The sequence below is a fragment of the Camelus ferus genome, chromosome 1 (assembly GCF_009834535.1).
Source record: "Camelus ferus isolate YT-003-E chromosome 1, BCGSAC_Cfer_1.0, whole genome shotgun sequence".
Classification (NCBI taxonomy): Eukaryota; Metazoa; Chordata; class Mammalia; order Artiodactyla; family Camelidae; genus Camelus; species Camelus ferus.
Window position 1 is genome coordinate 93,820,444 of NC_045696.1, and position 15,930 is coordinate 93,836,373.

The window sequence follows — 15,930 nt, forward strand, 5'->3', positions numbered from 1 at the left end:
TGTAACTTTTAAATATATATACAAGTAGAGTCAGCTTCAGCAGTAGTTGGAGACAACAATAAGGCATATTTTTTGCCCAGTAAATGAACTCATTCTAGTGAGAAAAAAACTGGAAGTCACAAATGCCTAGTGCTATGTGAATTGGTGCCACCCTTTTGGAAGACACTCTAGGTTAGAAATAAGTAACCGCAGTCGTTAAAATAGTCACTGGCCCAGTGGATTCATACGTGACATTTTAACTTAATATGTTCTAAGGCAGTAATTCCAAATGTTTTGTGAAAGGTATATTGTAAACAACGTAGATGTCTAGTAGCAATGGGAAATGATGGTTTTATAAGACCATATTATATGGCATTTCTGTTAAATAGGCATATAAAAACATTGTATATTAACGTATAAAACATTTGAACTGATGTTAAATGAAAAAGTTGGATGTTCTATGAACACAAAAAAATAAAGACCTCAAAGATTAGGGTGCAGACATTGCTCTAGTGCAGTGGTTCTCAGCCTGGGTGATTTTGCCTCCCCGGTGACATTTGATGATGCCTGCAGGCACGGTTCTTACAGCTGGAGGAGTAGTAAGTACCATTAGCCTCTAGTAAATGGAGGCCAGTGATGCTGTTAAGCATTCTGCAGTGCACAGGACAGTCCCCCCAGCAGAGAAGTCAGTAAGTCAAGAATGCTGATGTTGAGACCCTGTTCTCAGGTATGAGATTATGGGTAAAATGAATTTTAATCATGTGGCTGGATTATCCGCATTTTAAGTTATCTGAGTACTTTGTTTGACATCAGTACTTTGTCGGATCCTCCTTCATACCTTTCCCTGAGTTTACAGGTAGCTTAACAGGGAGACTCCTTGAAATACAAACAGTTTATATATCCCTCTGCTGTCCTAGGAAGGCTTATAAAAAAAATGTAGTTTTCTTTGGATTGATGCTTTGCTTTGGTCTAGTCCAGGGGTCAGCACATTCTGGCATAAGCACACTGGCCACAAAGTTGTTTGTATAAATTTTTGTTGGAACACAGCCGTGCCTGTTCATTCACGTGTTGTCTGTGCCTGCTCTCCAGCTACGCTAGCAGAGTTGAGTTATTGTGACAGAGCCACAAAGCCTGAAATACTTTTTCTCTGGTCCTGTACAAAGTGTGCTAAACCCTACTGCTCTAGTGATGTAGGGTTGCAGGATGGCATTGGATAAATTGTGCAGTGAGGAAAAATAATTGCTGATTTTATTCTGAATAATGGTTCATGACTGATTCATGATTTTGGTAGAACTATTATAGATTCCTAGAACCATGAAAAAGATACTCTTAAAAGCAAATAGGAAGAATGAATGGATTATCAGCTTAATGCTGTAATTACCACTGACTATATAACCATCAGACATCTGCCTGCTGGATAATTTTTATTAAAGACTCCTGCAAATTGAGGTAAAAATTTTTATGACTGTCAAAGGAAAGACCTCTAAGAATGGAGCAAGTGAACCAGAGCTGTGTGCATTTATTCCAAGTATTCCTGTTTTGAAATTGGAGGGTTTGAATGAATGTGAGACCATTTAAAACATATTTTAGAATAAGTTTTTAAGAATCAGTTGTAGCTAAAATCCCTTTTAAACAAAATTCTTCATTTTTTATTTTACATTTGCCTGGGTGCATAACCTGTGAAATTTTTGAATTGATCATTTCACTGACTTATTCTGTAAATTGAGGGCTATTTATCAGTATCATGATGGACAGTAAAATGTATAGACTATTCTCTTGGTCTGAATCACTTAGAATTACCTCAGGTATTTATTTCATTCTTTGTCCTTTAGTGGAATATATAGTAAGAAAATTAGGGAATATTCTGTTACCTCTCTAATATGTTGAGTAATTATACCTGTGAGAAGAGAATTTGTTGTATGATTTAGCATATTTATATTTAGCTGATATTTTTCCATGTTTAATAAAAGTAAAAATTCTCTTTCCTCAAATATAAGTTTGAGAATTTATATTGCAGAAATAAACTAAACTCATCTGTGGAGTTTATGTTGATTCTGGGATTGGCTTGGAATACTCCAGAATTTTTTTTTTTAACTACATTTTAACTTTTTAAAGGGTAAAGGTTTACACAAAAACCGACGGACTAGTTGCTATTCATCCTAAATCTGTTAATGTGGAGCAAACGGAGTTTCACTACAACTGGCTTATCTATCACCTGAAGATGAGAACAAGCAGTGTAAGCGAATGTGTAAAATAATCATGGATCTGAAAAACAGCCTTGGACTTTTTAAATTGTATAGTTTTCATAATTATAAAGAAAATTTGTCCCTTAAAAAAATTTTTTTTTTCTAATTTTGTAACTTCTTCAGGCAGGTCTGTACTATTCATGTGCAGGTCTGTCATGATGGATCTTTGTACTTTAATTGGGACAGTTATTTGATACTTTTCTTTCAAAGCCTGCTTTCAAGAAATACTGGCATTTTATGGTATACAAGAGTTTACACTGTACAAAGAATTTTATTGGCCTGTCAATATACCTTATACATATTGGTCAGAATATTAAGTGGGATTCTGTTTACATATAAATAAAAATAACTTCAGAGACATTAGTGTTTTAGTTTTACCACTCAGAAAATATTTTGTTTAAAGAATAGTACTGTTGTTTGAATTGAAACAAAAGCATAAAACTCCTGTGTTCTCTGAAGTAATAAAGAATGACTTGTTTAAAATGGTATTTCTTCAAAATTAGTCTCTGTAATTACGCCTATAGGATAGTACCTGTTTTAGAAAGAAAGCGCTAATAGATTGATATTAGTGATATTATTGCATTAACTTGGCAATAATCCTTCCGGTTTCCTTAATGTATTAATTTGCCTTAATTCTCACTATAGATATACTTGTATGACTGCACAGAAGTCTCCCCATACTGTCTCTTGTTCTTTGGAGGTGATATTTCCATCCAGAAGGATAACGATCAGGAAACTATTGCTGTTGACGAATGGATTATCTTTCAGTCTCCAGCAAGAATTGCCCATCTTGTTAAGGTGACTGACTTAACGTGATTGTCTTTGATTCTACGTGCAAGTTAGTATGTGGTCTTGTGGTTTTGTTCTTCCAAGTATTATATGTGTTACATTAAACATTTCTTTATTTCAACAGAGCAAATTGTGTTGAGAAGTAGATTCATACTTTTTCTGAACTGTTTTTTGAGATAGTTATGGACCAGCCATTCTAAATGGCTTAGTGTGATGGAAGTTTGAATTTTTTGACTTTACCTAAGTTCATAACCACACTTTAGTTAGCTGCTCACTAAATGTTTCAGTTTTTTGTATACTAGTTTATGAAACTCCTTGTACCTGCTAAAGTCACTTTTATTTACTACATTGTTTGGTATTCATCTGCCTTTTTTGAACAAGTGTAATTTTTTCAACTTTAGGAATTAAGAAAGGAACTCGATATCCTTCTGCAAGAGAAGATTGAAAGTCCCCACCCTGTAGACTGGAAGGACACTAAATCCAGAGACTGCGCGGTACTCTCAGCCATCATAGACTTGATCAAAACGCAGGAAAAAGCGACTCCCAGGAACTTGCCTCCACGCTTCCAGGAGGGATACTACAGCTGACGGCTTTCCTGTGGTGGCCTGAAAACCCAGTTTGACGGCCATTTTTCCATCTTGGTTTGCCTTTTGGCTAGATGCCAAACCCTGGGACATGCATTCTCATGTGTAAGGTAGAAACTTTCAGTAGGTAGTAAAGACTTAATGTGCATGAGTTAACAGTGTTATCTGTAGCTATTATAAATATGCCATAAAAAAACAATACATTCTCTGATCATATACTCTATAGTGGTCATGTCCACATTTTGAGAGTATTTCTCATATATTTTGAATGTTGTACCATTTGAGAAATGCCTTTGTTCTGTTATAAAAAATTGATCTTTCTACCCATAATGCCTGAGTATAGAACCAGTAAAAAGAATGGTTAGCCAAAAAGCAGTGTCAAATCAGAATTTGACCACATCTACATTTTTTAATGAAACTTCTATCAGAAGGAAATTAATTTGTTGTAATAAAGCCCAGTATTTAATAAAATGTACAGTGTGTAAATCTCAGCTAGTTTTTTAGCTTGGTTTCTGCATCTCTACCTATCCCTTAGTTTATTTGATTTTTGTTTTTATCTTTTTAGAATATATTTGTGCTCCTTTTACATCACCCTGTCCTGTGTAAGATAGCACTTGAGAGCATGGGTCTGGAGCCTAGTGACTACCTAAAGTTCACATTTTAGCTCTGTCACTTAGATGTCTTAGGCAAATTATTTGGCTTCTCTTTTCCTCCTCTGTAAAATACAGGTAACAATTGTGAGGATTGAATATATTAACATATGTAAAGTTGCATGGACTAGTGTCTGGCATGTATTGTGTACTCAACAAATTGAAATTAATACTGGCTTCTGGAATTTTTTTTTAATAACATTCCATTATGTTACACTTTTTCCCCCATGCTCTAAGTGCTGTTTTACCCTCTCAGCCAGTGGAAGCCAGTGTGACACAGACTGTATGTTTTCAGCCGTCTGTGTTAGATTTTGACAGATACTGTTGGTGCTGTACAACAGCCATTTTGTCCCTCTCTTCCTGCTTGCTTGTTCGTGTGTCCCCTCTCTGTGTGGCCTTGTGCTCAGTGATGTGGACCCTCTTCCCCAAGTGTGAAGCGAATTGTTCTGAACCAGTCACGCATGGTCTTACTCCCCTTAAAAGTAGCTGATGAGGCATGAATATGTGAACCTGTCCTGGCCAGTGGTGGCTGAGAAGAGCTCTGCAAGGGGCCTCTGAGAAAGATTTTCCTCACTGATAGAGAAACTTGGAGGAGGAAACGCTGCGCTCCTCCTTTGGACACTGTCTTGTCTGAATCTGGCACTTGGAGCTGTTGCAGGCAACTGAGGATCACGAGGTTGGCCCAGTGAGCAGGTGAGTCCTTGATGACGCCAGTGAGCTGCTAAATTACCCACCTCTACAACTGCCCTGTGCATGGACTTCACTCTGACTTGATAAATCCATCACTGTTTTAGCCAGTTTTAGTAGAGTCTTTTGTAAGACCTGGCAGAAAGCACATGAACTGAAACCTATACTATCGCTCAAGTTTTGTTTGCTGAGGCCTGTTTCTACCATTTATTTTGTGATCTGACTGTTGGAACCGTAGGTCTGAGAAAAGCTGTACAAGTTGTAGTCCTGGGACAACTGCAAAAAGAAACAGAGGAAGCACATCCTGCTGCACCCTTCAAACTACACATCTTACTGTGCCTTCCAGTAAGTGCAGAGAAGCCAAAGGAAAGGGCAGTCAGACAGTGACTGGGACTGATGGCTAATGCTACAATGGTCTGAACAGCACTGGTTCAGGTACTGCTCCTGTTTCTGGGCGTGCATGTCAACCTAACACCGCCTTCCAAGATTTTGAATGTATTTGTGTGTCCTAAGTCCATTTTCTTGGCTAGCATCCTAAAAATGGTTTCTCTCACTGACTTCTTGCATTGTACATATTGTAGCATGTTAGTTTTGCCCTTAAACTCAAGGTGACCATTAGGTCCTATTTGTTCTGTAAGAATGTTTATGTTTTTGGGTTTTTTTTTTTTTTGGCTTGCTTTTATTATCCAGTTTAAATCCAGTGCGTCAGCCAAAACAGTTTTGGCAGAAAGCATTTAAAGAATCTATAAAAACAAATTACTAGTTAATTTGTTCTGTGTTCACAAACCAGTATTTAATCTCCATAAATGGGGAAACTGTTCCTGAATAATTGTTTAATGGATGAGCTATTCAGAGAGATTAAAGCAGTTATTATCACCCTCAATTTATGTCTTCTGTACAGCTAATCAGGATGGAAATTTTAACTGAAGGTGCTATTTATGTTGTTTCTTTTGTTTACAGAATAGGGTGTTAGTGAAAAATGTATTCCCTGTCTGAGAACTCTTTGTTATTCGGTAGTTTTAAAGAATAAGACATTAAGAAGAAAAATCTATTTGCGTCACCATTCTGATACCAAGGACGACTCCTGAGAAAATAACCCTGAAACAGAACCTTATGGGGGAAAAAAACGAAAGCAATAAAATATCCACTGAATAATCTTTAAAAAATGTCTCTGAAAGGTAAGTTCATGTGACACCTTAATTCATTAACTTAGGCAAAAGCTTTAGGTATACATATACCAATTATTGCAAGTGATTTTCCCTTCTTCGTTTTTAAAACAAAATCCACCCTAAAAGCTAGAAATCCTAGAAAAGTATAGGAGGAATTTATTTATTACTCCATTACCCAAAGTAAATGGTAATTTTCATTCCCCTCTTTTAGCTCTGAGTTTATGTATGTTTATTTTTAAGTAATTGTGATCATGTGGTATAACCATATATTTATAATATGCTCATTAGTTTTATGTGGCATTTTCTGAATTAGAAACAGTACATGCTCATTGTAGAATATTTGGAAATACTACATAATAAAAAAAAACATGTTACCACTGTTACATACTTTTAATAAGCTTTAAGATGCTGTTTTATATATGATAAAAGTATCCAATTTATAGTGTATAATTCTATGAATTTTGTCAAATATATAGTCATGTCATTGCTACCATCACAATCCTGATACAGAACATTCTTATCACCTAAAAATGTCCCTTGTTTCCCTTTGCAGTCAGTCCTCTGCTCCCTCTTCCACCCACTGGCAACTGTTGATCTGCTTTTGATCACTAGTTTTGCCTTTTGTAGAATTTTGGATAAATGGAACCATATGTAGTCTTTCGTGTCCAGCTTCTTTCACTAACATAATGCTTTTGAGATGTACACGTTGCTGCCTGTGTCAGCAGTTCGTTTTTTGTTGAGTAGTACTGCATTGTATGGTTACACCACAGCTAGTTTTCCCGTTCACCGGTTGGTGGGCATTTGAGTTATTTTCAGGTTTTTTGTTATTATAAATAAAGCTACTATGAACTTGTGTACACAGGTCTATGTGTAGATAGATGTTTACTTTTATCTTGGGTAAGTACCTATGATTAGGGTTGTTGTCATTGAAAGTGTGTTTAACTTTATGAGAAATTGCCAAACTGATTTCCAGAGTGGGTGTACCATTTTAAATACCTATCCTCAATATATTATGGTCTCAAGGGTTTCAGGTTCTCACCCCTACTTTGGTATTTTTTGTTGTTTAAGTTTGGCCTTTAGTGGATGTGGAGTCATTGCTCACTGTGGTTCTATGTTGTATTTCTGTAATGATCAGTGATGAGTGTATTCATGTGCTTACTTGCTGTCTTTCTTGGTCGTATACTTACTTATATGTTGTGATTTTCTGCCTTGTATCAAGTAGTTGGGACTTTCAGGGTTTATCTGATTAGAGAGGGGATTATTCTTTATGAATTTTAGAGGTGCAGAAAATCCTAAGTTCATTGATTAGAAAATGGCAAAATGTGCCACTCTTCAGTTGGCTAGTTCAGTTGGCTAAAGTGTTAAGCCACTGCTATCAAGTGCCAGAAGGGAATAAATAGCATCAGTTCTAGGTGGTCATGATGCCAAGGTGCTGCACATCCGCCATGAGGGGAACAGCAGGGCATGAGCGAAAACACCTCAGTGTAAAGGCGTGGGGGCGAAGGAGGACGGCTGAAGTGGAAGCGCCGCAGAGCTGGCCTTTCCCACAGATGTCAGGGTCCCACCGGGCCTGCAGAGTAAGGGAACGTCTTTTAAACTGTGACTGCCCATTTTCTAGGTAGGATGTGATTCATGTCTTGATGGTCTGGTATGAATTTTCAAGTAATTTTTTTCAAGTAATTTTTTAAGACAATGAATGATATATTTCTGAGTCCGTGCAGAATATGTTACCTTCACACAATGAAGGCAGCTTGGTGGGAAATAAAATTCATTTTGGCAGAGCTTTCATTTAATAGAGTAGTTCCTTGGTGATTTAACTGGGTTGTTTGTTTTCTAATTACTGAGTTTTAAAAGTTCTTTGTATATTGTGGATGCTGATCCTGTTATCAGATACATTTTGCAAGATTTTCTTCTCCTCTGTGGATTGTCTATTTTATTCTCCTATCTTTTAATGAAGTTCAATTTATCAATTTTTTTTCATCGATCATGTCTTTGCTGTTATATTTGAAAAGTCATCTCCAAACCCAAGAGCACCTAGATTTTCTCCTGTGTTATCTTCTAGGAGTTTCACAGTTTTGCACCTTACATTTAGGTTAAAGTTTAGATATTTCTTAATTTTTGTTATTGATTTCCAACTTATGTTGTAATCAAAGATCTCACTCTGTATAACTTCGGTTCTTTAAAATTGTTGAAACTTGTTTTATGACCCAGGAAATAGTCAAATGTTGTAAATAGTCTGTGCTTGAAAAGAATGTACATGCTGAAACTGCAGCAGCATGTCCTTTTTTATGCCTATTGTTGTCGTTCAGATCTACTTCCTCTGATTTTTATCTACTTCTACACTTTTATCTGTCTTTCCTATCAAATGAGAAAGATGTGTTAAAGTCTCATGCTATGACTTTGGATTTAATTTTTCATTTCTGCCAACTTTTATGTATATTGAAACTATGTTATTAGAATATATTTAGAATTGTTGTGTTCCTTGTTAAATGAAACTTTCATCATTCTGTAGGCTCTCTCTGTCTCTAGTCATGCCTTTTAAGACTCTTTTTATCTAATACTGACATAGCTACATGTAGTGAACGTTGTGACTTTCTGCCCAGGCCTTCTATCAGGGCCAGTGGACTGGAAGTGTAACCATGTGACAGCCATCACTCATCAGCTTTCTGTGGGACTTGTCCTCAGGTGAAGGGGGTCACTTCACTTTCTGGAGACAGCCTGCATCCACGGCTGGTCAGAGCAGGGTTAGAAAGACACAGACCCCCTGCCAAAGCTCCCTCTCCCCCTCTCCTCTGAGACTCCACAGTTCAGTCCTTGCCTTCTCTCCATGCTTCCTGTGGGTTTATTCTAGCCTCTTTTCCAGTTTACAGTATCTCTGAACTACCAAATCTGGTGTTAAACCCACTTCCATAATTTCTAGTTGGGGTTTTTGTTTTTTTTTTCTGTCACTTCTTATAGTTGTTAGTTCTATATTGCATTTTAAAGTTTGGCTTTTATCTCCATAAATGTAGCGATTATTTTATCGTCTAATGATTTCACTCTCGAGTCCCTGTAAGTGTATCAGTTTTTTTTTTTGTTTTGTTTTCTGTATGCAGATGTTGTGTCTCAAAGTATTTTTGCTGAACCTTTCATTTGAGAATTTGTTTTTCGGAAATAACAGAACTAAGGTGATGGTAGCTTCTTCCAGAGTGAGGTTTTGTTTCCTTCCGTCTAGACTCCGATGTGCTAGAACCTCGAAGAGTGAGGCTTGAGGTCCTCTAGGGTCATCTCTTCACTTGAGAGGAAGCCCTGGGGGACTCAGCTCACACAAAGATTATGGTAGGCACTAAACTCTGACCTGTGTTATTTAGTATTGCAGATCCAAATAACGCTGCCTCTCTGCTGCTTCCCAAAGTCCAGTAATTTGGGACGGAGGATGAAGGACCAAAGAGGAGGATGCATCCTGCTACTTCCAGAGATGACAGTCCCTGTATCTCTCCTCTTCCGTCACTGGCGTGAGTGACAATCCAACAAAGAGGCCATTGATTATGTACCCTATCACATGGCTCTATTTTAGCTGCAAGAGATGTTGGGTAACTAAATAGCATTTTAAGGTTTTACAGAGGGTGTGGTAGGCAGAAATCTAAGATGATCCCATGATCTCTTCCTTGGTGTTGAATCTGTGATTGCATTAATTGCATGGCGAAGGGATTTTACACATCTAATTAGGGACCCAAATCAGTTCTTTGAGCTCATAAAGGAGGTTATCCTGTGGGTCTAATGTGACTACATGAGTTCTTTAAAAGCAGAGTTTTCTCCAGCTGGTAGCATAAGGTGAAGTGAGAGATTCCAAGCATGAGAGGGATTCAGCATGCCACTGCTGCCTCGAAGATGGAAGGAGCCACATGGCGATGAATTCCAGTCCCTGGAAGCCACGAGCCCCTCCAGTCCCCCTGGCACAGCAGCCAGCAAGGAAACGGGCCTCAGCCAGAACTCTGCGAGTCAGGTGTGAGCTTGAAAGCAGTCAAACCAACAGTCCGATTTCAGCCTTTTCAGACTCTCAGCAGAGAATCCAGCCAAGCCATCAGAACTGTGAGATCATAAATGAGTGTTGTTTTAAGCCACTGAGTGTGTGGAAACGTGTTAGTTATGCAGGAAAGAAATTAATGCAGGAGGAGTCATTCTCTGTCCTCCACCAAGATGCACGAGCACCCGGTCCAGGTGCTGGGCGGCCGGGGTCAGTGAGGGGGTGTCGTGCAGGGGTCGGCAGCAGTCAGGTGCTTATGAACTATTTGAGGTAAGCTATTCAGTCATGCAGTTCTGTGAAAACTATGAGAAGAAACAGCTTGGCCCAGTTCTTAAAAATGCTCCAGGCTCCTAAGGCCAGCATGAACCCATAGAGGAAAGATCAGACACCTTCAGTGTTAGCTACAGACACCTTTTGAGTAGGGCTCTGATTTGGCCAAAAATTCAGCCAACTATATACTTAAATGTACACATCCTACAGCAAATTAAGTCACACCAGCACAAAAGAACAAGTATATACAAAGTCTTTATAAATTCAAATATTTGCCAAAAGTGTACAAGCAGTCTCAATTCATTGGGACACAAATGAGTATTTTTGTTCTCCACAGGTCACTGAATGAAGTCATTGTACAGTTCAGAGAAGCTATTCATAGAAACAACTAGGTTTGAAAAACAATACTGTGTCATGTAAAAACGACAGTTCACGGCAGAAGGGAACACAGTGTTAATACCTGCCATAAAACACTTCATCTAACAACAGTACTAACCTGCTTGCCAAATAGGCTTTGACTTATAAGATGCACATATTTCCAGAACTGTGTAACATCTCTACTTATAAATTAATTCACAGGATTCGCATAACTGCTTTTTAGTTTCAACAGGCTGTTAGCAAAAATAATACAAAATGATCCTTTTGCAAGCAACACATTTACCTTCCTTCCTAAATGACATCACAGATTATAACTTGTTAGCCTTTCCTCTAAAAGGCCTGACATCAAAGAGGAGACAAGAGTTCTTGTTTTACCAGCCCCGAGACCTCGCTTGCTATGTGTCCACTGCTGTTCTTCACTGACGGACTGACCCAGACCTCAAGGAGCTCAGAAATGTGTGCACAGGTAAAGAAGAGCAATCCAGGGAGGAGGCCACAGGTGCCCCTCTCGTGGGCTCAGTGCTGTGGTGACGGGACAGAGCATGCGAGCCCGGCACACTCACTTCCCTTCTGCCACGTTACTCACAAGCAGGTAACTGGCTGGCAGACAGCATCTGGGGCGTGTCACATGTGGCTCTGAGTCCCTGACTGATGTACCCTCCTCTGCCAGGTTTGCCCCCCTCTGTGGAAGAGAACGGAGTAGCCAGAGAGGGAACGTAGCTGCCAGGAACCATCACTCCATCTCCCTAAGTCTCCCAAACCCGCATTCCCTCCTTATGAAATGTACGTACTATTACAATGACTTTTCTCTCTCCTGGCACTAGTGGGAGAAATAAAGTTCTGCAGACACCTGCCATTAAGAGAGACTACAAATCATACGGAGTTTCCATTAAGGTCAAAATGTTATGTTTCATTTAGGTACCATGCTGGCTTGATACTTTTTAAGGCCCAGTTTATCTTCCTTGAGATCATTAAATTGTTAAAAGTGTGTTTCAGCCAATTTCCTTTTGGAAATGGGAGAACAGTCAAAAACCTTGCGTTATTGAAGGCAAATCAGCCTCATGTCAGTTTACCAGCTCATTGGGGACTATTTAAAAGTAGAACCTCTGTCCTAGATTTAGGATTTTCTCACATGCATGAACCATCTAAATTCTATGTTGTTAGAGTAGCTTAGTTTTTATTAGGCTATACTTATCTAAGACCAATATTGGGTGAGATGGATTTAAAAAAAATCTTAAAGACTCCATACTTTCCCTTCTAATGAGGAAAGAGGCAGCAAAAATTCAAGTGTCAATTTCCCTTTCCCGGGGAAAGATTTAGAAAAACTTAGCTCACCTTGAGAACTCTACCAGTTCCTCCTGAAATGAAGACAGCATTAGGATCAGGTCTGAAATATGAGGCAGAAAATATTTACAAAAGTGGGCATTCCTTAAAGACATAAAACCCTGGTAACACTGGAAGAACCACATGAAGGCGATGTTGAAAGGGGTGAAGTGAAGCTGGAGAAAACCAGGACACAGCGTCTTACATACGTTTTGTTTTTATGCCAGAACATGGTAAGACCAGGAGCTGAGGCTGCCTGACCCCTGAAGTGGACAGCTCAGCTGTCCTGTTTACCTTCTGCAAAAGGAGCGCTGTGCACAAACTGAGTTTGGCTACCTGGATCCAGTAGCTGTTCCTCTGAGAGAACAGGACCACCTGGCAAGCTTAAAGGCAAGTGTTTCCATTCTTTTAACAAATAGGCTGTGTTAAAATTAAAAACAGCCCTGAACCAACCAGCCCACCATGTAGTGCAAATGTGCAGTAACTAAATACCATGGGAGAGGCTACACGTTGGTCTCCAGTCCCAGCAAACGTCCCATTCTTTCCACATTCTTATCAATGGTAGCTTGGCATGTTATCTCCTTGGCACATTCCATAGGAAACCAGCCCCTTTCTCCATCTCGCAGTCTCTCCCCTTCATACCAGCCTGCAAGGAAGAGCAGAGTCCTCATGGAGCACCAAGTATTTAGATGAATCTTGACTTACCAGCTCCAAGGGAGGAGGATATGAGCACGTTTCAACAGCAGCATCCTGCCCCAGGTTGGGTCCATGGATAATGCAAAGTGATGAGAGAGCCTGTAGTGAGTCAGCTGGGAGACCGTGTGAACTGGGGCCGAGCTGTCGCAAGGGATGATGCTGTGGGTAGCAAGTCAATGACTTTTTTTTTTAAAGAGAGGAAGGAAGAGCTTCTGGAGATGAGAACTTGGTCACTGGGAGAGTGCGAAAGAAGGAAAACTTTTCATGGGTCCCTCTGAATATGAAACCATGTGGCTGCATCCTGTTCAAAAATATTTAGATGCAATAAAGTATAAAGGAGAGGCAGATGCCTGTGAGAAAACTGAAGGGCTAGGGACCTGAGCACTGAGGACAAAATGAGGCCCTGCACGCTGGACCACCAGCGCCCCTAAGAACGCTCCCACTCACCATCGCTGACACGTTGATAAATGAGGACCACATCTGCCACCTGCAGGGAGAGCTCATCTGGCTGCTTGGCAGTAAACGATCTAATGATTTCCACCTGGGTCAGTGCTGCGGGGGAAAAGGGACAGGATAAACTAGCAGAGGAAGAGCAAGACAGGTACAAATCAATAGTTTGCATTCACTTTTTTTTCCCCCTGTGCAATTCAGAGCCAGGCACAGATAGAAACAAGGTAGGTTTCTAAAAAGAAGCAGAAAATCTTTTCCAGGAACTCCCTTACTTGGCTAATAGCTTTAGAATTTTAGGAGCTCAGAATCGAATCAAAAGGGGCCTTTTATGATACATGAATCCCCTCGAAAACAGCCCTTGTGCATTGGGGAAACAGGCAAGACAGATTTGGTAATGTGGCAAGGCCATGCAACTGAGGATAAAATCAAAAATGATATATCCAGTTCTCCTGGCTCTTGTCCAGGGCACTCCCCCAGCCCAACAGCAGCAGCATGTGAAAGCTGTCGAAGAAGTTTAGAAATAAAAGGCGCTCCAACCGGAAGTTAGAAAACACACACTTTAGACTTTCCCCCAAATGCTCAACCTTAACTTCAGTGACTTGCTACTGGCTGACCTGAGTTATTACTTTTTTTTTTTTAATATGAAACTTGATTCTAGGGAACTTTCAAACCAATCACTTTAGCTTTGACTCTGAACTTAAAGCTGATTTTTGAGTCTTCCAGGATATCCAGTTCTGCTGCCCTGATTCTCTGGACTTGGCCTTCCAGCTAGAATCATCCAGAGCAGCAGCACATCAAAGTTCAGGTGCGCAGCACATGACAGCACCCTTTACTGTTAATACAATTTTTTTAAAATGTTACTTGAATAAAAAAGGTCAAAAGAAAGGGTAATTTTCTTGAAGGTTAAAAGTATATTTCAGCTTAGACTCAGACCATCAGTATGGAGGTTTAAACATGCTACTGTTGCCCATGAGCAAACAGCTGGAGATTTAAGAGCTTTCCAGAACAAGTGGGGCCTTCAATGTCAATTTAACTTAACCTTCACTGTAATAACCCCGTGTTGTAGGTAAGGATGCACCTGACTTGCAGGTGATTTATGAGGCTCAGGAAGGCTATGCAGTGATCTGCCACGTTCACACAGCAGAGAACTGCACCTTGGAAGCCAGACCCTTTGACTTCCAAATGGGGAGCAGCCAGTGCTGCTGCAGGGCAGCAGGAAGGAAACCTTGGAGGAAACTCACAAAGCAGGGATGGTGATGGTTAACCATTAATAATAATGTGTCCACTAGTGTCCAGCAGGGGGCAGAGCCCCTCCACGTTCCAGAGTGGATGGCCCTCCAGGTACTTACAGGTTCGATCTGGAGGCTGCTTCCCACTGCTGTGTCCTAGGGCGGTTATCCAGCGGGCCCGCTCACTCCTAAACACAAAGGACACGGCCAGTTGAGACTCAAGGTGCTCAGACACAGAATGAAGTATGTTCGAGAATGCCAAGGCATTCCTCCAAAACAGGGGAGAGTTTCTAGAGAGGTAAGCGGCTGGCCTTCAAAACAAGGGTAAGAGTTACTTAAAAATGATAATCTGAGCGATCTAAAATAGGCCCCAAACGAGTCACTGTCAAACAATTCTAAATGAATTTGCCTTGGGATTAAATGGAATTTCTCATATGACAATTTAACATGTAATAAAGAGCTGATTACAATAACATAATCACAAAAAGATTTACTACTCTCAATCTCATGTTTAACATTTCAGAAAAGTAAATTTCATTTAAAAAAAAAATCCTAAGTCTCTCTCCACTTCTTCCTTTCCCTTTCCTCCAAATTCAAACCATTTTTGAAAAGAGAAACCTGACATTTAAAGTTCTTTCATTACTCATACAACTAGTATTGCCAAATACAAACCTTATTGAAACAGACTTTCTTTGACTGACTGTTCTCAGATACTTAAAATGGTTTAGTGACTACAGCCAAAAAAATTTAAGGGACAAAACCAAGACTTTTTATACAATATTCAGCTATAATTACATGAAACAGAGTAATTATTTAACAAAAGGATTAAAGGTTCAGATAAGCAAGCACTATTCCGTAATACAGTAACCCCGAGTTTCTGATTTGGAAGCATTAGGACTGCGATTAACTAAACCATACACATACGTACACACTTTAAAGAAGCATTTATTAAACCCATACACGGCACATACAGCACTTGACATCCATCATTTCCTGTAGGCTTCCTAGGAGCCCGTCTGAAGGAGGAAGTTCCGAGATTAACTATCCAAACCAAGGTCAGTGTCTGCCCTGCCACTCCACCTCCGTAAGAAGGGGTGCCTTTACCCCTGGTAACGGCCTGCAGCTGAGAGATGCGTCTCTCTGTCACCCCATCTTCACGCCCTGACGTGCACCCGTCCTTCCACGCAGGCAAAGCAGACTTCTTACAGTCGGGAACGCCTCCCACTGTTTCACATCTTTCCTATTTGTTCTTCTCACTCTCAAGGACAACCTTCTCTCCGTTTTTAGCAAGCTCTGCCCACTTACCATCACCATCTCAAATTGTTTTATTTTAAAGCACTGTGCTACAATGCATACAGATCTGAGTATTTAGGGAAACCCACATACCCATGCCACAGATCAAGATACAGACGTGCCAGGAGGTTCCCTTTTGTGCCTGTCCATCCAGTAACCACCCGCCAAGGCCACCACTGTT

General features: G+C 39.9%; 2 protein-coding genes across 4 annotated transcripts in view; one reads left to right on the top strand and one right to left on the bottom strand.

The window, feature by feature from the left end:
* Positions 1-10,984, top strand: part of DHX36 (DEAH-box helicase 36) — a 49,730-nt gene extending 38,746 nt beyond the window's left edge. The window contains exons 23-27 of the mRNA XM_006185677.3: positions 2,095-2,215; positions 2,871-3,023; positions 3,416-5,370; positions 5,896-6,113; positions 9,455-10,984. Of these exons, the coding sequence (XP_006185739.2) occupies positions 2,095-2,215; positions 2,871-3,023; positions 3,416-3,601 (460 nt within the window). The 3' untranslated portion in view covers positions 3,602-5,370; positions 5,896-6,113; positions 9,455-10,984. The remainder of the gene's footprint in view (positions 1-2,094; positions 2,216-2,870; positions 3,024-3,415; positions 5,371-5,895; positions 6,114-9,454) is intronic.
* ARHGEF26 (Rho guanine nucleotide exchange factor 26) overlaps positions 10,620-15,930 on the bottom strand; it is a 117,960-nt gene continuing 112,649 nt past the window's right edge. For 2 of the 3 annotated variants that reach the window (XM_032485945.1, XM_032485951.1), the window contains exons 13-15: positions 14,577-14,644; positions 13,225-13,329; positions 12,071-12,727 (exon numbers count right to left, since the gene is read on the bottom strand). In XM_032485945.1, coding sequence (XP_032341836.1) covers positions 12,585-12,727; positions 13,225-13,329; positions 14,577-14,644 — 316 coding nt within the window. In that variant the 3' untranslated portion in view covers positions 12,071-12,584. Of the gene's footprint in view, positions 12,728-13,224; positions 13,330-14,576; positions 14,645-15,930 lie in introns of all 3 variants that reach the window. The other variant, XM_032485961.1, reaches the window with a different exon arrangement.